This window comes from Macaca mulatta, chromosome 11, assembly GCF_049350105.2.
Source record: "Macaca mulatta isolate MMU2019108-1 chromosome 11, T2T-MMU8v2.0, whole genome shotgun sequence".
In the NCBI taxonomy this organism is placed as follows: domain Eukaryota; kingdom Metazoa; phylum Chordata; class Mammalia; order Primates; family Cercopithecidae; genus Macaca; species Macaca mulatta.
The window spans coordinates 131313315-131333227 of NC_133416.1; the positions used below are offsets into that span (position 1 = coordinate 131313315).

General features: G+C 47.0%; 1 protein-coding gene across 2 annotated transcripts in view; it reads left to right on the forward strand.

Annotated features, from left to right (window-relative positions):
* DNAH10 (dynein axonemal heavy chain 10) overlaps positions 1-19913 on the forward strand; it is a 179655-nt gene that overhangs the window by 117064 nt on the left and 42678 nt on the right. For both annotated transcript variants that reach the window (XM_028830097.2, XM_077955570.1), the window contains 7 exons: positions 1551-1811; positions 4074-4246; positions 5507-5600; positions 5894-6061; positions 7881-8069; positions 14009-14180; positions 19280-19483. In XM_028830097.2, coding sequence (XP_028685930.2) covers positions 1551-1811; positions 4074-4246; positions 5507-5600; positions 5894-6061; positions 7881-8069; positions 14009-14180; positions 19280-19483 — 1261 coding nt within the window. The remainder of the gene's footprint in view (positions 1-1550; positions 1812-4073; positions 4247-5506; positions 5601-5893; positions 6062-7880; positions 8070-14008; positions 14181-19279; positions 19484-19913) is intronic.

Sequence of the window (19913 nt, forward strand, 5' to 3'; positions counted from 1 at the left end):
TGTTTGCATGGGTGTGTGTGTGTTAGAAGTGAGTATGAGAACGTTGATATTTACCTCTGTGCAATGTCTGCAGGGCGCAGGCTGCAGGGAGCCAGCCTAGGGCAGAATGTGCCTGGGATGCTGTTCTTACACAGAGGGACCTTGCCCTGACTGATCACGTTCCCTAGTTTCTTAGAGGAGGGAAGCAGGTAGCTGGCAGCCTTTGAACTAAATTCAGTATGTATTTGAGGAAGTAGTTTCTAAAGGAGCTCTTCTTTAAATTAATAATACTGATGTTGGCTCCGTGTACATGGGAGGCATCAGGGCAGATACTTCCCAAGAATTCCGCTGGACTTTTTGAGGAAGAGAAACTTTGGCTGCCTTATGAGTATGTTTCTGGGGTCACAGCCTGAGAAGTACAAAGTTTTCTTAGCATACTAGAATTAAAATTTACATTATTTCATAGAACCATTTTTTTTTCTGAAAGTCTATTTCCAGAAGGACAGTATGCAAAGCCAGAATCCATCCATCCATCCATCCATCCATCCATCCATCCATCCATCCATCCATCTATCCATATGTTCATTCATCTATCAGTCTATTCTTCCCTTCATCCATCCATGTGTCTGTTTTTTCATCCACCTATCTGTTATTTACCTACCTATCTGTTCATCCATCCAACCATCCATCTGTCCATTCACTCATATATTTATTAATCTATCCATCTATTCTTCTCTTTGCTTGTCTGTCTGTTTTTCCTCTAGCTGTCCATTTATCCATCTACCCGTCTGTTCATTCACCTGTCCATCCATCCATCTATCCATATCCATCCATCCATCCATCCATATCCATCCATCCGTCCATCCATCTCCATCCATCCATCCATCCATCCATCCATCCATCCATCCATCCATCCCCATCCATCCATCCATCCATCCATCCATCTGTCCATCTGTCCATCCATCCGTCCATTCAATGGATGGGCCCATCTGTCTGTCATTATCAGTGTATGAATTAATTACCCAATGTCTTTGCTTATGTTAAATGAAGAAAGGGACAAATGCTTGGCTTAAGGCTTGATGCTTTGTAAGCCCCTGAGTTGAAACAGGTGAAACCAAGAGAAGCAGAAGTGTCGATGTGTGGACAGGCATATCACACCCCCGGGTGGAACTGCACTGTTGACTTCTTGTCTGTCCATCTGTCCATCCATCCATTTGTCCATTTGTCTGTCTGTCCATCCATCCACCCATCCATCCATCTATCCATCTGTTCATTAATTGAATTAACATATATTCATTCAGCCCTTCCTATGAGACTGGTGCTATGTAGTCAACACCTATGCAGTTCCTGCCCTCATGAAGCTGTAGTATCGTAAGGGAGACAAACTTCAAAAAACACAATCACAAATGGATATATACAGTTGCAACCTTTGAGAAGCCCTGTGAAACTGAAACCAAGGTGCCCTGGAGAGTGACGGGAGAAATGAGCTTGAGTTAGGATGGTCAGCCAAGGCCTCTCTGACTCCCGCTTTGCGATACTACTATTCTCTTTTCTTTTTTATAAAAATCAAGGTGGATGAATACGGCACGCAGCAGCCAATTGCCTTGCTGAAGCTGCTGTTGGAAAAAGGCTACTTATATGACCGTGGGAAGGAGCTGAACTGTAAAAGCATTCGAGACCTTGGCTTTATCGCTGCAATGGGGAAAGCCGGAGGAGGCCGCAATGAAGTTGACCCGAGATTTATTTCACTATTCAGTGTCTTCAACGTGCCGTTTCCTTCAGAGGAGTCTCTGCATTTAATTTATTCCTCCATCCTGAAAGGCCATACCTCGGTAACTTGATTTTAATTAGAAGTCTAAACCGGAAGACCTTGTGTTGGGAGGAAGCATACGCAGGGCTGACTTACCCATTAGGCACAGCGGGGTCAAAGCCTAGGGCCCTCAATACTTTCAAGGGCCTATGAAAATGTTTTAATTTCTTTCAAAATCAGAAGAAAAAAAATCCTCTTTATACAATGTCATTATAAAATGTAGTTGTAATGTGTTTTTATGGAGGAAGGGGTCCATGGAGGCAAAAGTGCCTTGGGCTCGTGGGAGTCCTGATGTGGCCCTGAGGTGCTCATGCCACAGTGAGTGACAGCGAAGAATCAACTAGCAGGCTGAGGCCCTGGAGTCAGTCCCCTTCTGCTCCAGGATCAGGTCCCTTGAACTCTCCTAACCTTGTTCTCATTTGGAGCGGGGAGATCATGACGGTCCCCCACCTCACTGGGTTTTGGAAGGATGAAAGGAGAGAAAATGTGTGTAAAGGGTGTCTAGTGCACACTGCCTAGTGCATAGCAGCTACTCATTAGTTGCTAGTTACTGCTGTTATTATTATGGTTTAGTTGGCTCCTCCAAATGGAACCCATTCATTTAAACAACCATCTTCTGATCTGGCGTTTCCCTGCTAAAGCGGGGTCTGCACACTTGGAGGCTCCAGGGGCCAGGTGGGTAAGATAAAGGTGTGGAGTGGTCAGGCATGACCAGTAGGAACTGTGAGCACCTGGCCCATTCATGCCCTACCTGAAGGCATTTGCTTTCAAAACTGTGAGGTCTGTGCTAGTCAAAACTCCCACTGAGGGCTGGTTGGGGGCTTTGGTTTCACATCATGTTGACTTGTTAGTGTGAAAATCTAGAGCAATACAAACAAATCAGGCCAGGTGCAGTGGCTCAGGCCTGTAATCCCAGCACTCTGGGAGGTTGAGGCAGGTGGATCATTTGAGGTCAGGAGTTCAAGACCAGCCTGGTCAACATGGCAGAACCCCATCTCTATTAAAAATACAAAAATTAGCTGGGTATGGTGGTGGGCACCTGTTGTCCCAGCTACTTGGGAGGATGAGGCAGGAGAATTGTTTGAACCTGGGAGGTGAAGGCTTCAGTGAGCCAAGATTGTGCCATTGCACTCCAGCATGGGCAACAGAGTCTCAATCTAAAATAAATAAAATAATTTAAAAAAGTAAAAATAAAAAATAAGTAGTAAAATTCACATAATGGCTGGGCATGGTGGCTCACACCTGTATCCCAGCACTTTGGGAGGCTGAGGAGACTGGATCACTTGATCCCAGCAGTTTGAGACTAGCCTGGGCAATGTGGTGAAACCCTGTCTCTACAAAAAATACTAAACAATTAGCCAAGTATGGTGGTGTCCTGTAGTCCCAGCTACAAGGGAGGCTGAGATGGGAGGATCACTTGAGCCCAAGAAGTGGAGGCTGCAATAAGCTGTGATCATGCCACTGCACTCCAGCCTGGGAAACAGAGCAAGACCCTATCTCAAAAAATAATAATAATCACATAACACAAAATTAGTTATTATAGTCATTTTAAAGTATACAATTCAGTGGCATTTAGTCCATTCACAGTGTCGTGCAACTGTCAGTACCGTCTAACTCCAGAACATTTTCATCACCCCGGAAGGAAACCCATACACATTAGCACTTACTCCCATCCCACCTCTCATTCCCAGGAACCATGAATCTACCTTTTGTCTCCATGGAGTTTTCCATGTTGGGTATTTCATATAAATAGAGTCATAAAGCACGTGACTTTCTGTGCCTGGCTTGCTTCACTCCACATCATGTTCTCAAGGGTCATCCGTGCTGGAGTGTGTGTCTGTCAGTGCTTCATTCCTGGTTTGTTTTGTTTTGTTTTTTTGAGATGGAGTCTCCCTCTGTCACCCAGGCTGGAGTGCAATGGCATGATCTCAGCTCACTGCAACCTCTGCCTCCTGGGTTCAAGAGATTCTCCTGCCTCAGCCTCCCAAGTAGCTGGATTACAGGTGCACACCACCATGCCCAGCTAATGTTTGTATTTTATTTTAGTAGAGACAGGGTTTCTACCATGTTGGTCAGGCTGGCCTTGAACTCCTGACTTCAGGTGATCTGCCCACCTTGGCCTCCCAAAGTGCTGGGATTACAGGCGTAAGCCACTGTGCCTGGTCAACTTCATTCCTTTCTATAGCTCAGTAATATTCCATTGTACGGCTCTGCCACATTTTGTTTATTCATCCATCTACTGAGGGACATTTGTCTGTTGGGGGGGTGTCTTTGCATTTTTCAGACGTTTCATGAAAGCATTGTGGCTGTGAGTGGCAAGCTGACATTCTGCACGCTAGCACTTTACAAAATTATTGTGCAAGACCTACCTCCCACTCCGTCGAAGTTCCATTACATCTTCAACCTTCGAGATCTCTCACGGGTTTTTAATGGTCTTGTCCTCACTAACCCGGAGCGGTGAGTTTGGTTTATCTTACTAAAATATGCCCCACAGGTATGATGGTTTTCTTATTCTTTTAAGACAGAGGACTTATCGATGGATTTGATGAATCATTGTATGAATTAATTACCCAATGTCTTTGCTTATGTTGAAGAAGAGAGACCAGTGCTTGGCTTAAGGCTTGATGCTTTGTAAGCCTTTGAATTGAAACAGGTAGAACCAAGAGAAGCAGAAGTGTGGACAGGCCTATCATACCCCTAGGGCAGGACTGTGTTGCTGACTTCTCGTTTTCACTTCTGAAGTTGGAATTTGCCTGCCTGGAGCCTTTTGCTCACATAACTCAGTCGTTGCTGGTTGGTTATAGGATGTGTGTCTTTGTGAGAAGTAAACAGAGGACAGAAAGGATTTAAGTCATGGTATAAGGAAATTCCCCATTAAAACTAGGCTTGGCCGGGCACGGTGGCTCAAGCCTATAATCCCAGCACTTTGGGAGGCCGAGACGGGCGGATCACGAGGTCAGGAGATCGAGACTATCCTGGCTAACACAGTGAAACCCCGTCTCTACTAAAAAATATTAAAAAAAAAAACAAACCAGCTGGGCATGGTGGCGGGCGCCTATAGTCCCAGCTACTCGGGAGGCTGAGGCAGGAGAATGGCATGAACCCAGGAGGCGGAGCTTGCAGTGAGCCGAGATCCGGCCACTGCACTCCAGTCTGGGCGACAGCGAGACTCCGTCTCAAAAAAAAAACAAAAAAACAAAACTAGGCTTATACCTTCACGTGAATGTCTACTTTAGTCTGTGTGGATTTGCAAGCATAGTCCAGTTATGTGGATTCATATTATGAATCCAGAAGATACTGAAGAATGAGTTGAGAATTTTGCATGTATCCTGCTCTTTGGTGCCTTGAAACATGTAGAATGTCAGGGGCGGTCAGGAGAGGGCAGCTCCAGGTGTTTCAGGTGGAGTGACAGTTCTTTGCTAGAATGCAGGGAAAGTTCTAGAACTGAGGCCAGATGGAGTTGGCTCTTAGAAAAAGGAGGTGTCGGCCACTACTACTGTTCTTTCCTACAGTAAGATAAGCTACGGATGATGACTTGACTTTATTAGCTTCTGTTGGATTCTCTGGTTAGATTTCATTAACATAAGACTAGGGGGCAGGACTGGAGAAATGTTGGGCTTTTGTTGCACCCTGTGTGTCTGTCTGAATGTCACAGCCGTCAGCCCTGGGATCCTGCAGGTGACTTCCTGGCTGACTTTTGTCCCTTCCATTCTGCAGATTCCAGACGGTGGCCCAGATGGTGAGAGTCTGGAGGAATGAATGTCTGAGAGTCTTCCACGACCGGCTGATCAGTGAAACAGACAAGCAGCTGGTCAGTACCTCCAGTGCACCAGCAAGTGCAAAGCTCAGCCAGAAAATTATTCTCAGGAAAATAAACAAGCGCCAAATGTGTTTTTTATATAGGACACAAATTGCAGAAAAATAGGCACGAGAGGTCAATGGGGCAAAGGAGGGTGGGTTGGTTATTAAGCACCTTGCAGCAACTGAAAAAAAAAATAGAATGCAAATGATTTTAGATAATAATAGTGTATCCTCTGTTCCTAACAAGTTTTAGCCCATGTACTGTTGTTGAGTTTGGGTCCTTAAGTGGGCGTCTGTTTCAAGGTACAACAGCACTTAGGTGATTTGGTTACGGAACATTTTAACGATGACGTGGAGGTGGTGATGAGGGATCCCATATTGTTTGGAGACTTCCGGATGGCTCTGCATGAGGGAGAACCACGCATTTATGAAGACATCCAGGACTACGAGGCGGCCAAGGCTCTGTTCCAGGTGGGGATGAGCCCCACCCTGTCCATGGGCTCGCTTTCTCCTGAGCATGGGCCAAGCAGGAGCTGAACATGGCGTGGGTGCCCAGGAGCCTAACGCCTGTGGCTCTGTCTGAGGGCTTGAAATACGGACTTGTGTCTGGTCCGGTGGTTCCCACATCCAGCATGCTTGGGAGTGACGTTAAGAAATTGTTAAACAGACTCCTGGGCTACCCCGTGAGATTTGCTGCACTGGATCCATGGAGGGTCCCCAATTCTGGTGCACAGCCAGGTTTGGGAACCACTTGTTTGACTCCCTGATATTCATTTCATTTAATTCATGAGATGAGCCTTGTTACCTGCTTTGGGTCGCTGCTGGCCAGTCAAAGCCCATCAGATGAAAATCTTGATTGTGAAAGCTAGATTAATTTCGGAGACCCAAACAGTTTAATTATTTTAACTACTGTAGATGTTCAGAAAAATCTCTCTTCCGTTCTTAATCTCCTCTGGACAAAAGGAGGGAGTCTGTCTCTTAAAATCCAGTGATCTTTTAAAACATTATTTATTTATTTATTTACTTAGAGACAGGGTCTCTCTCTGTCACCCAGGCCACAGTGCAGTGGTATGATCACGGCTCTCTGCAGCCTCAACCTCCTGGGCTCAAGTGATCTTCCTGCCTCAGCCTCCCAAGTAGCCGGGACTATGGGCACATATCACCGTGCCCAGCTAATGGTTTTGTTTTTATTTTTGTAGAGACAGAGTCTTGCTCCATGGCCCAGGTTGGTCTCAAACTCCTGTGCTCAAGTTATCCTCCCTCCTCAGCCTCCCAAAGTGCTAGTATTACAGGCATGAGCCACCGTGCTGGGTTCTAAATTCTATTTTTTAAAAATTATTATACTTTAAGTTCTAGGGTACATGTGCACAACGTGCAGGTTTGTTACATATGTATACGTGTGCCATATTGGTGTGCTGCACCCATTAACTCGTCATTTACATTAGGTATATCTCCTAATGCTATACCTCCCCCCTACCCCCACCCCACAACAGGCCCCTGTGTGTGATGTTCCCCTTCCTGTGTCTCATTGTTCATTTCCCACCTATGAGTGAGAACATGTGGTATTTGGTTTTCTGTTCTTGCGATAGTTTGCTGAGAATGATGGTTTCCAGCTTCATCCATGTCCCTATAAAGGACATGAACTCATCCTTTTTTTATGGCTGCATAGTATTCAATGGTGTATATGTGCCACATTTTCTTAATCCAGTCTATCATTGATGGACATTTGGGTTGGTTCCAAGTCTTCGCTATTGTGAATAATGCCGCAATAAACATACGTGTGCATGTGTCTTTATAGCAGCATGATTTATAATCCTTTGGGTATATGCCCAGTAATGGGATTGCTGGGTCAAATGGTATTAATAGTTCTAGATCCTTGAGGAATTGCCACACTGTCTTCCACAATGGCTGAACTGGTTTACAGTCCCACCAACAGTGTAAAAGTGTTCCTATTTCTCCACATCCTCTCCAGCACCTGTTGTTTCCTGACTTTTTAATGATGGCCATTCTAACTGGTGTGAGATGGTATCTCATTGTGGTTTTGATTGGCATTTCTCTGATGGTGAGTGATGATGGGCATTTTTTCGTGTGTCTGTTGGCTGCATAAATGTCCTCTTTTGAGAAGTGTCTGTTCATATCCTTTGCCCACTTTGTGATGGGGTTGTTCGTTTTATTCTTGTAAATTTGTTTGAGTTCTTTGTGGGTTCTGGATATTAGCCCTTTATCAGATGGATAGATTGTAAAATCTACCATGCTGGGTTTTAACTTCTTTTTTTTGTTTTTAATGCAGGAAATTCTTGAAGAGTATAATGAAAGCAACACCAAAATGAACTTGGTTCTCTTCGACGACGCTCTGGAGCATTTAACCCGGGTGCACCGTATCATCCGCATGGACCGCGGCCATGCCCTGCTGGTCGGGGTCGGGGGCTCAGGAAAGCAGTCTCTTTCGAGGCTGGCTGCTTTCACAGCCGGCTGTGAGGTCAGTCCACGCACCCTCCCAGAAACAGGTTTATGATGCCAGTTTCTGCGTTTGGTAGTTCATGTACATATTGGAACAATCCACAGCAGATCATAACATGATGTTTTCATAGAGTGTAGAGATGGGTGTTTTGGTTTGTTTTATTGTTTCTTGTTTTTGGCGTGATGTTACTATGTTTTAACTGAATAGCCAAAGCATCTAAGTACAGATGTTCTTTGGCTTAGGATGGAGTTACATCCTGATAAACTATTCATAAGTCAAAAATTTTGTGAGTTGAAAATGCATTTAATATCCCAATAAACCCATCGTAAAGTTGAAAAATCCTAAGTGGAACCATCGAAGCCGGGGACCATCTGTATTGTCTTGTTTTTAGGATGGAGAATGTCAGATCAAGTTAGAAAGTCAGATACAAGCAAATCCTGTGAACGGTGATGTGTGTTCATATGGGGAGGGCTTGGCCCAAACCTCAGTGGACCCATCATATGGGGCTGGCAATTTGCTGGCTGCCATATCTGCACAGCCTGCACACACAGATCTGGGTTAATCTTAGAATCTTGTATTTTTAAACAGCTTTACTGAGATCGAATTCAAGACCATACAATCCACACATTCAAAGCATACAAGCCAGTGCTTGTTGGCACATTCACAGATCTGTGCAACCAGCACCACTGTCTACTTTAGAACATTTCTGTGGTGTCGGCCAGGCGCGGTGGCTCACACCTGTAATCCCAGCACTTTGGGAGGCCGAGGCAGGTGGGTCACTTGAGGTCAAGAGTTCGTGACCCTTGCCAACATGGTGAAATCCCATCTCTACTAAAATAAAAAATTATCCAGGCATGGTAGCACGCATCTGTAATCCCAATTACTCAGAGGCTGAGGCAGGAGAATCACTTGAACCTGGGAGGCAGAGGTTGCAGTAAGCTGAGATTGTGCCATAGCACTCCAGCCTGGGAGACAGAGTGAGACTCTGTCAAAAAAAAAAAAAAAAAAAGAACGTTTTGTGGTTTCAAAAAAAAGAAATCCCATGCCCTTTAGTGATCACTGCCCTAATCTCTGCACCCTCCCCTCATCGAGCCCTGAGCAACTAATGACTAATCTACTTTCTGTCTCTATAGGCTTCCTATTCTAGACTTTCATGTGAAAAGTGTGTGTGTGTATTTTGTGTCTGGCGTCTTTCTTTTAGCACAATGCTTTCAAAGTTCACGTTGTAGCATGCATCGGTATTTCATTTTTTTTTTTGCCAATAGGAGTCGCTCATGTGGCTATGCCACGTTTCCTTTATCCACTGCTGGGCCTGTTTGTTGTTTCCACTTGTTGGCTTTTGTGGACAGTGCTGCTGTGAACTTCCATGCACAAGTTTCTGTGTGGATGTGAGTTTGCATTGCTCTTGGGTACGCTCCTACGAGTGGAATTGCGGGGTCCTATGATAACTCTATGTTGAATCGTTTAAGGAACCTCCAGGGTGTGGCTGCACCATTTTCCATTCCTATCAGCAGCATCTGAAGGTTCCCATTTGTCCACACCGTTCTTAGAATCATACAGGTACCTCCTTGCAGGTTGCACATGTAACTCATCCGCAAGGGGCCTCTCGAAGTGGAGCAGACACTGTGCATTGAGATGTAATTTGAACAGAGTCATCTTCCTGATTCACCCTTTTCTCCCCGACCCTTGATTAGTTCTCTGATATCTGACTTCTTCCACTATTAGGGTCTTCCTTTATCCAAAATGCCTGTTTTTGCCTCTGGTTGCATGATACACATGCATGCTTATAATATTTTCAACTTACAATGGATTTATCAAGACGTAACCCCATCTTTTTTTTTTTTTTTTTTTTTTTTTTTTTTGAGACGGAGTCTCACGCTGTTGCCCAGGCTGGAGTGCAGTGGCGCGATCTCGGCTCACTGCAAGCTCCGCCTCCCGGGTTCCCGCCATTCTCCTGCCTCAGCCTCCTGAGTAGCTGGGACTACTGGCGCCCGCCACCGCGCCCGGCTAATTTTTTGTATTTTTAGTAGAGACGGGGTTTCACTGTGGTCTCGATCTCCTGACCTTGTGATCCGCCCGCCTCGGCCTCCCAAAGTGCTGGGATTACAGGCTTGAGCCACCACGCCCGGCCTAGACGTAACCCCATCTTAAGCTGAAAAGTGTACACTAAAATGCAACTAGTACCTAACAGCGGCTGTCTTTAGGTGATGAAATTACAGACGATCTTTATTTTCTTTAGACATTTCTGCATTGCTTGAATTGTTGCAATGAGGATTATTCCATTTAGAGAGAGAGAAATGAATCCATAACAATACTGATTCTTACTGTGTGCAATGGACTGAAGTTTTGTCTGTGCCTGTTCTGGGTGTGTGGTACAGGACAGGATCTGTATTCAGCCTCAGTTCTTCTCAGACACTTGGCCACCCCTCACGTCTACCTCAGACCCCTTTGATAAGTCCACCTTTAGAGAAGATACTTCTTGCGAAAGGGTCATTTTCATGACCCTTCTCCTAGCAAGCAATAGGTTTTTTCCCCCCCAAGATGGAGTTTCGCTCCATTGCCCAGGCTGGAATGCAATGATGCGATCTCGGCTCACTGCAATCTCTGCCTCCCCGGCCTCAAGCGATTCTCCAGCCTCAGCCTTCCGAGTTGCTGGAATTACAGGCACACGCCACCACGCCCGGCTAACTTTTGTATTTTTAGTAGAGACGGGGTTTCACCATGTTGGCCAGGCTGGTCTCTAACTCGTGACCTAAGAGGTATTCTTTTGCACAGACTTTCTTGTTTGTCTTCAGCCTGTTTTCTGGAATCAGATTTAACTCAGCATCATCGCCATTACCACAGAGAGTCTTAGGCAGTTCAGGCTGTTGTAACAAAGTGCAGTAGAATGGCTGGCTCATGGACAGCAGGCGTTCATTTCTCACCATTCTGGAGGCTGGGAATTCCAAGATCAGGGTTCCAGCATGGTCGGGCTCCAGAGAGGGCCCTCTCCTGGGTTGCAAATGTCTGGCTTCTCATGGCATCCTCACATGGATGAATGAGAGCAAGAAAAGTCTTTGGGATCCCTTTTATAAGGGCACTAATCCCATTCGTGAGGGCTCCACCCTCATCACCTAATCACCTCCTAAAAGCCCAGCTTCCAAATACCATCACATTGGGGGTTATGATTTCAACAAATGATTTTTTTTTTTTTTTTTTTGTGGGGAGAACAAACATTCAGTCCATTGAACGGAGTAAGAATCACTATTGTGATGGACTCACTCATTTCTCTCCCTCTAAATGGAATAATACTCACTGCAACAATTCAAACAATAGAGAAATGTCTAAAGAAAATAAGGACTGGCCGGGCGCAGTGGCTCAAGCCTGTAATCCCAGCACTTTGGGAGGCCGAGACGGGCGGATCACGAGGTCAGGAGATCGAGACCATCCTGGCTAACACGGTGAAACCCCATCTCTACTAAAAAATACAAAAAAAACCCCAACTAGCCAGGCAAGGTGGCGGGCGCCTGTAGTCCCAGCTACTCGGGAGGCTGAGGCAGGAGAATGGCGTAAACCCGGGAGGCAGAGCTTGCAGTGAGCTGAGATCCAACCACTGCACTACAGCCTGGGCAACAGAGCAAGACTCCCTCTCAAAAAAAAAAAAAAAAAAAAGAAAAGAAAAGAAAATAAGGACCATTTGTAATTTCATCACCTAAAGATCACCACTGTTAGGCACCAGTAGCATTTTAGTGTATACTTTTACTTTTTAAAATTCTTTTTCTGTTATTTTAATTTTTGGTCTGGGAATCAACGGAATAATGTACACTTTTCAACTTACAATAGGGCTGTCTCAATAAACGCATCATAAGTTGAAAATATTATAAGCTGAAAATGCACTTCTGATTTATATATTCAGCTTACAATGGGTTTAATCTGGATGTGACTCCATCGTAAGCTGAGAAGTGTGCTGAAAGTGTAGTACTTTTGTACCATGGCAAAGTCAAAAAATTCTCAGTTGAACCAGAGGAAGTCAGGGACCATATGTGCATTCATATACAAACGTATTTCCTTCTTACCAGCAATGGGTTAATGTTATACGTAACTTATGTAATTTTTCCCCACTGTATCACTGCCTCTTTTCAAGTCAATGAATATGTATTTACATTGTCTTTGGAAACATTGGACAGTATTCCATTGTTTGGATATGCCACACATAACCCATTTCCAATGGCGGGCATTAGGTTTGTCCTTGTTTTCTTATTACAAACAGTGCAGTGATTAACACCTTTGTTTGTATATCTTTGAATATAGGATCTTCATAGGATCACTTTCTTTAGAAACTGGTATATTGGCAGGTTAAAGGGTATATGTTCTTTTAAGGCTTTTGTTGCACTGGAAAGGTTGGACCTAAACTCATGTGGAGCTTGCCTCCTTGGAGTGGAAAGGACCTGGGGATGCAGGACAGAAGGAAAGGAAAAAAGTGTCTTTGTTAATAACCAATCACCCCACCGCAAAGGATTATGCTAATTTATGCAACTGGCAATGTCTATTTTCACATATTCTTGCCAATACTGGATATTGTCATTCTGATATTTGGTAAGATTATAGGTGGAAAATATTGCAGTTTAAATGACCCTTTCTCCAATTAATAGTGAAGTTTGAATATCCTTTTATACAATCATTGGACATTTACCTTTTCTCTTTTGTGAGTTGCCTCTTTATATACTTATTGATTTGTGAGAACTCTTTATATAGGAGAGCAATCACAGCTCATTCAATGAATCCAGCTTCCAATATTTCACAAATATTGGCCTTTTGTTTGAGGTATTTGTAAAAAAGGGAAAAACTAATATGCTTGATCTACCTTTAAATCTGATGAAATACATAATTGAAATCATTCATTATTAAAATGTAACTGTTTTGCAATTGTTTTCCACAGTTTTCTGTAGGATAAGACATTTCCCACTAGAAAGATTTTTTGTTTTGTTTTGTTTTGTTTTCCCTGTTGATTTGTCCAGGTAAATCTGAGGCATTTTCCCCTGAAGTAGCGCCTCGAGGAACAGCAGAGAGGATGCTGAGGGACAGAGATCTGGAGGAGGTTGAGAACACACAGGGCTGTGTCTGGGCCCTAGGAAGTGAGGAAGTGGAGAGGGTTGGGTGGTGGGGTCAGAACAGGTGTTCAGAGAGTAGTGCCAGGAGCTGCTGGGGAGGGGAGGCGGCTGCACTTGGGAGGGGTGAGGAAGGTTTGCAGGCGACAGGCAGAGCTAGAGACCAGAGTCTATTGGCCAGAAGGTCTCCTGGTTGCCGTGCGTGTGGGTGTGTGTGCACGCACGTGTGTGTGTGTGTGTGTGTGTGTGAGCTTGTGTTCTAGTGCATGCCAGGGTGCACTAGAGTGTGTGGCTGAGTGTGACCGTGTGAGCGTGACTGTGTGTGTGACAGTGGGAGTGAAGCATGTGTATCAATGCATAGGGTTGAGGGAGGTAGGGAACAGAGAGAGCTCAGTTCCTGGAAATCTGACATGTTTCTGACAGTCACTGGTTGTAATGAAAGTTTTAATTTCTACTTCTGAGAGAAAAGAGACACTTGAGCCGAAAAAGCATGCTTTAAACTTATGTCCTTGTTCACATTGACGTCGATTTCGTGTGTACATTGATTTCCTGTCAAGAAGTTAAAGTGCCTGTTTGTTTCTCCCTGTACGCATCTTCCCACGGGGTCTGGTTTTCTGTAAACTGCAGTATATGGCTGGCGCTCACCTCGGGGTGCGTCTTCCCCGCTTTCCTCTGTGGCTAGGCTCATGGGGCTTCCCCCTCCTGTTCCACCACAGGGAGTCCCTTCCAGACTCTTCTTTCCTGACCCACTTCCTCAAGTTTGGACAGACCCACGCCCTCTGCACTCTCCTCCAGCATCCCTGCCCCAGAGCCTGCAGGGAAGGGAGGCTGGTGATGGTGACGCCCGTGTGCTCCATGTCTGTGTTACAGGTATTTGAGATCCTGCTGAGCCGAGGCTACTCGGAGAACAATTTCCGGGAAGACCTGAAGAGCCTCTATTTGAAACTCGGGATCGAGAACAAAGCGATGATCTTTCTGTTCACGGATGCCCATGTGGCCGAGGAAGGCTTCCTGGAGCTCATCAACAACATGCTGACCTCAGGTACAGCCAAGGCTGGTGCCCGCTGTGGCCAGCTCCCTGCTCAGCTCTGAAGGGAGGTCGCTTTCTTCAGCAGTTACCACCTCCAGACTCTGTGGGCAGCCCTGCCCAGGTGTCCCTGTTCCTCCCTCACAGCGGGCCCCTGAGATGGGTCTCATTATCTTCCTTGGCTCCTCCTGTCCTGGAGTCTGCCAAGTGTGCCCCCTTCTCTCCGTCTGTGATGATGGCAGTGCCCTTGCAGTAAGAACAGGTGGTGTCTGGGCGTCTGGCTGTGCCCCGGGCCGTGCTAAGTGTGCATCATGCATTCCTGTCTCCACAAAAACCTGATGAGAGGCCGAGTGTGGTGCCTCCCGCCTGTGATCCCAGCACTCTAGGAGGCCAAGGAGGGAGGATGGCTTGAGCCCAGGAGTTTGAGACCCCGTCTTTACAGAAGTATTTTTAAAAAGTTAGCCAGGCATGATGGCATGAGCCTGTAGCCCCAGCTACTCAGGAGGCTGAGGCAAGAGGATTGCTTGAGCCTGGGAGGTTGAGGCTGTGGTGAGCCATGATCGTGTTATTGCACTCCAGCCTGGGCAACAGAGTGAGACCCTGTCTCAAAAAACAAAACAAAACAAAAACAAAAACAACTGAAAAACAAACCTATTAGGGAAGGCACATGTCACAGCTGAGGAAACTGAGGCCCCTGTAGAGGGCTGAATGTAGAAGGCTGAATGTAGAAGGCTGAATGTCGAAGGCTGAATGGTGGCCCCCCGAAAGACACATCCTGGTCCTAAGCCCCTGGAACTTGTGAATAAGACCTTTGTAAGAAAAAGAGTCTTTGCAGATGTAATTAAATTAAAGGTCTTGAAATGCCTTCCTGGATTTAGGGTGGGTCCTAAATCCAGCGACAGCTGTCCTTGTAAGAGAAGGCAGAGGGAGATTGAAGACACAGAGAATAAGGTCCCATAAAGATTCCCACAAGCCACAGGATACCTGGAGCCACCGGAAGCCAGAGGAGGCAAAGAAGGATTTTTCCCCTGGAGCCTTTGGCAGGTTACCCTGAGACCTTGATTTCAGGCCTCCAGAACTGCAAGACAGTCGGTGTCTGTATTTCTTGTCTTAAGCCACTCGCTTTGTGGTAATTAGTCATGGCTGCCCCAGGAGGTGCCACCTACCTTATCCAAGGGCACCTTGCTGGGAAGGCACTGAGGTGGGACTTGAACACAGGACTTTTAACATCTTAGCCGTGCTCACAACCCCTTTACTGTGTTGTTATCTTGTCTGCCCTGGGGCCCTGCAAAGATCCCTGCTGACTTTGCCTGGCCTAATGGCTTCCAGGGACCTCTTTTCTTTCCCAGGGACCTATTTCATTGATTGCTTATTTGTTTCAGGACCTGACCACATTCATTATTATATTGCCTTGTTATTCATCGAGCCCTAGCCTCCCAGCGTTTACTATAAAAAAAATCTCTAACATAACAGTGAGGCTGAACGAATTTTTTCTGTGAACATCTGCCGGCATGCCATCTAGATCCCTCCATTCACGTCTTACTGCACTTGCTTTGTCACACATGTAAACAGCTTTCCTTCCCTGTTTCTACCCATCTCATTTTTAGATGCTTTCAAAGTCAATTGCATGTCACTACTCTCCCCGCTAAATGCTTCTGTGTGGCACTAGGTAGAGTTCAAGTTTTGTTTAGTGTTTTCTTTTGATGTAAAAATTATGTACAGGGAAATGCACAACATTTTAAGTGTATATTTGCTGCATTTTGATCATTGTGTTTTAAGTCACTTCCGTTTCAGTGGGTTGTCGGCTCCTTGAGAGGAGGGATTGTGTCATCCACCTGGATTTATTCCACAGTGTTTATTCCAGACGCTGGGTTTGGTAGGGAATAAGACGGTCATGACCTCTGCTCTCCTTGGAGCTTACATTTCAGCGTGTGAGTGGGCTGGTTAACGACAACAACAAATATACAAACAGATACAGCAATGGCAGGTTGTGGCAAGTGTCACGAGAGCAAAGGGGAGGTGCTGTGAGAGAGTGTGGGCAGGAGCCATCTCAGGGCTGACAGGGAAGGCGTCACTGTAGACTTTTCAGCCGAGGCCTCAGAGGTGGTGTATGGTCACACTCCCTGTGGTCGCTGTAGCAAATTTCCCCAAACAGCACAGATTTATTACCTCAGGCGCCTGGGGGTCAGAAATCAGAAAAGGGTGTTAAGGGGTTAAAATCAGGGTGTTGGCAGGGCTGGTTCCTTCCAGAGCTTCCTGGGGAGACTTTGTTTCCCTGCGTCTTCCAACTGCTTCAGGCCACCCTATCGTGGCTCCTTGGCTTGCATCCCTCCAGTATCTGCTTCTGTCATCCTGATGCAAACTCAGCTGCTTCTCTCTTGTAAGGACCCCTGTGATTGTCTCCAGCCCACCTGGATAATCAAGAGCATTTGCCGCATCTCACCATCCTTGATCGCGTTACATCCACAAAGTCCTTTTTGCAGGAAACATAAGGAAACCTGTTGGCAGGTTCCTGGACTTAGGATGCCATGGACACCTTTATGGAGCTGTTGTGCAGGGATCGGGATGGGGTGGAGGGGTCTGTGACGTGGAACCTTGTGGGTCATTTATAGGAGATAAGATTTTATTCTCGGTGCAATGATGTAGTCTAGATTTATGGGTTTTTAATTTTTTTATTTAATTAATTATTTCAGAGACAGGGTCTTGCTCTGTTGCCCAGGCCAGAATGTAGCGGCATGATTATAGGTCATCGTAGCTTCCAACTCCTGGACTTACACTATCTTCCTGTCCCAGCCTCTCAAGTAGCTGGGACTACAGGTGCCTCCCACCAAAGCCCCCAGGTTTCTGGCAGAGCGAGTGATCAGTGCTTCCATTCGCCGAGATGAGGAAGACCAGGTCTGGGCTTGTAGCATTGGCAGCGTGTTGAGTTTGCTGTACTAGGTGAGCAATGTGTGAATGTGATGTCGCATAGTGGATTAGTTTGCTGGGTCTGTCGTCACAAAGTGCCACGAACTGGGTGGTTTAAAACAACAGAAATCTACTCTCACAGTTCTGGAGGCCAGGAGCCCAGGATCATGGTGTTGGCAGAGCCTGTTCCTTCTGAGCTCTGGGTGGGGGAATCTGTGTTGCTGGTGGCTGCTGAGTCTTTAGTGTTCCTTGGCTTGTAGGCACAGCACTCCTATCCCTGTCTTCGTCGTCACGTGGCCTTGCCCTTGTTCCTCTTTGTCTCTCGCAGTCTTGGGAACGGTGTCGGAGATCCCCAAGACCATCCCAGCTCTGTGACTCGCTGGGAGGACTCGCAGGACTCAGCATGTGGTCCTGCTCACGACTGTGAGTCATTACAGCAAAAGGACACAGAGCAACATCAGCAGCGGGAAAAGGCACATGGGGGACCCTGGGGAAGACCAGTCTGAAGCCTCGGAGTCCTCTCCCCGGGGAGTCACACAGGGCACGCTTAATCCCCCAACATCGAGTTGTGGCAACTCTGTGAAGTACTGCCCACCAGGGGAGCTAGTTGGAGACTCAGTGCTCTGGGATTTTCTTGGGGTGCTCATGTAGGCACCTCTACCTGGCATGTGCCAAAATCCTGGATGCCCAGAGGGAAAGCGGGTAGTCAGCACAGAATATGTTGCATACACAAGCAGTGTATACAACAACATATACAATGGCTAGGTTGTTCTTGCCTTGCTATAAAGAAATACCTTAGACTGGATAATTTATATCCTTCCAGTTTTTTTTTTTTTTTTTGAGACGGAGTCTCGCTCTGTCGCCCAGGTTGGAGTGCAGTGGCCGAATCTCAGCTCACTGCAAGCTCCGCCTCCCAGGTTTACGCCATTCTCCTGCCTCAGCCTCCCGAGTAGCTGGGACTACAGGCGCCCGCCACCTCGCCCGGCTAGTTTTTTGTATTTTTTTTAGTAGAGGCGGGGTTTCACCAGGTTAGCCAGGATGGTCTCGATCTCCTGACCTCGTGATCCACCCGTCTCAGCCTCCCAAAGTGCTGGGATTACAGGCTTGAGCCACCGCGCCCGGCCTGATAATTTATAAAGAAAAGGTTTATGTGGCTCACAGTGCCGCAGGCTGTACAGGAAGCATGGTGCTGATTTCTGGGGAGGCCTCAGGAAACTTACAGTCACGGCAGAAGGTGAAGGGGGAGCAGGCACGTCCCATGGCCAGAGTAGGAGCAAGGCTAGGGGAGGGGCTACGCACTTTCAAACAACCAGATCTCATGAGAACTCACTCACGCTCACAAGAACAGCACCAAGGGGATGGAGCTAAACCATTCATGAGAAATCTGCCCCCATGATCCAGTCACCTCCCACCAGGCCCCACCTCCAACACTGGGGATTACAATTCGACATGAGATTTGGTGGGGACACAGGTCCAAACCACATCCCACGTTGGGCCACTCTTATCAGTGAATCGGGGAGAAAGCCCTTCAGGAATCTAAGTTCCCAGGTGCCAGCTCTGGGCCCACCTGGTAAGTGGACCGTTCAGAGGTGAGCAGCTGTGGCCTGCCACGTTAACTCTTCCCTGCACAGGAGAACGTCAGGGATGGCGTTAAAATGTATTACATAATTTGGAACATTGTAGACATAGGAAAGAAGAAGTCCACGTAGCCAGGGTTTCTTGACCACGTGCTATTGACATTTGGGTCTGGGTTGTTCTTGTGGTGGGGCTCTCCTAGGCACTCTGGGACATTCAGCAGCATCCCTGGCCTTGACCTATTAGATGCCAGTAGCGATCTCCCTGCCAAGTTGCAACAAGCAGAAATATCTCCAGACATTGCCCAGTATTTCCTGGGGGTAAATCCCAGCTGAGAATCCCTGCTTCCGAGTTACAGGCAAGTGAGGCTTCCTCATGCTCTGTATGCTCACCTGTGATGCTCACGTTCATCCTCCCAGGTGAGCTGGCAGCATCTAGGATCCCCATTTGACAGACAGCTCTAAGGGCTTCCCATGAGGCGGCAGGAAGCCTCGGGTCTCAAGTCAGGCCCACACGCTGCTCTCTGGACTCGGCACCTGCGGCTGTTTCCACACCTTCCATCACTTCAGTCAGCGCCTAGAGAGGTCGTGACCCTAGGACTGAGAGATCATCAGCATGTCTTCCTTTTCCAGGAATTGTACCTGCGCTTTTCCCTGAAGAGGAGAAGGAGTCTATCCTGAGTCAGATTGGACAGGAAGCTCTGAAGCAAGGCATGGGGCCGGCCAAGGAGTCCGTGTGGCAGTACTTCGTGAACAAAAGTGCAAATAACCTGCACATTGTCCTGGGCATGTCGCCAGTGGGGGACACCCTGAGGACCTGGTGCAGAAACTTCCCAGGTACCCGTGGTGGAGCCTGAGAACCCATTTCCCCTGCTTTGGCAGGGTGTGTGGCTGAGGGTCTGTCCACACCTCTAGAGGTTCCCCCAGCAAAGCAAAACAAGGCATGGCCATTAGGTGGAAATGTGGGCTCTGCACTGTAGCTTGGGGCTCACTGCCCCATCCACGCCAGTGGGCGTGGATGATGTCCCTCTGACAGGAGGATGTGCCCACGCTCCTGCGTGCGAGGCCCGCAGCGTGTGGAGGGTGGCTCCCCGCTTCCTTCCATTTCGGAAAATTCCACCAGCCACATGCCAACCTTTAGAGCAGAGGTTCCTAATGGGGGGGGCAGGGGCGGGGGAGGTTGTCTCCCAGGAGACTCTTGGCAATGCCTGGAGACATTTTTGGTCATCACACCTCCAGGGAGCGTGCAATGTAGTACTCGCATCTA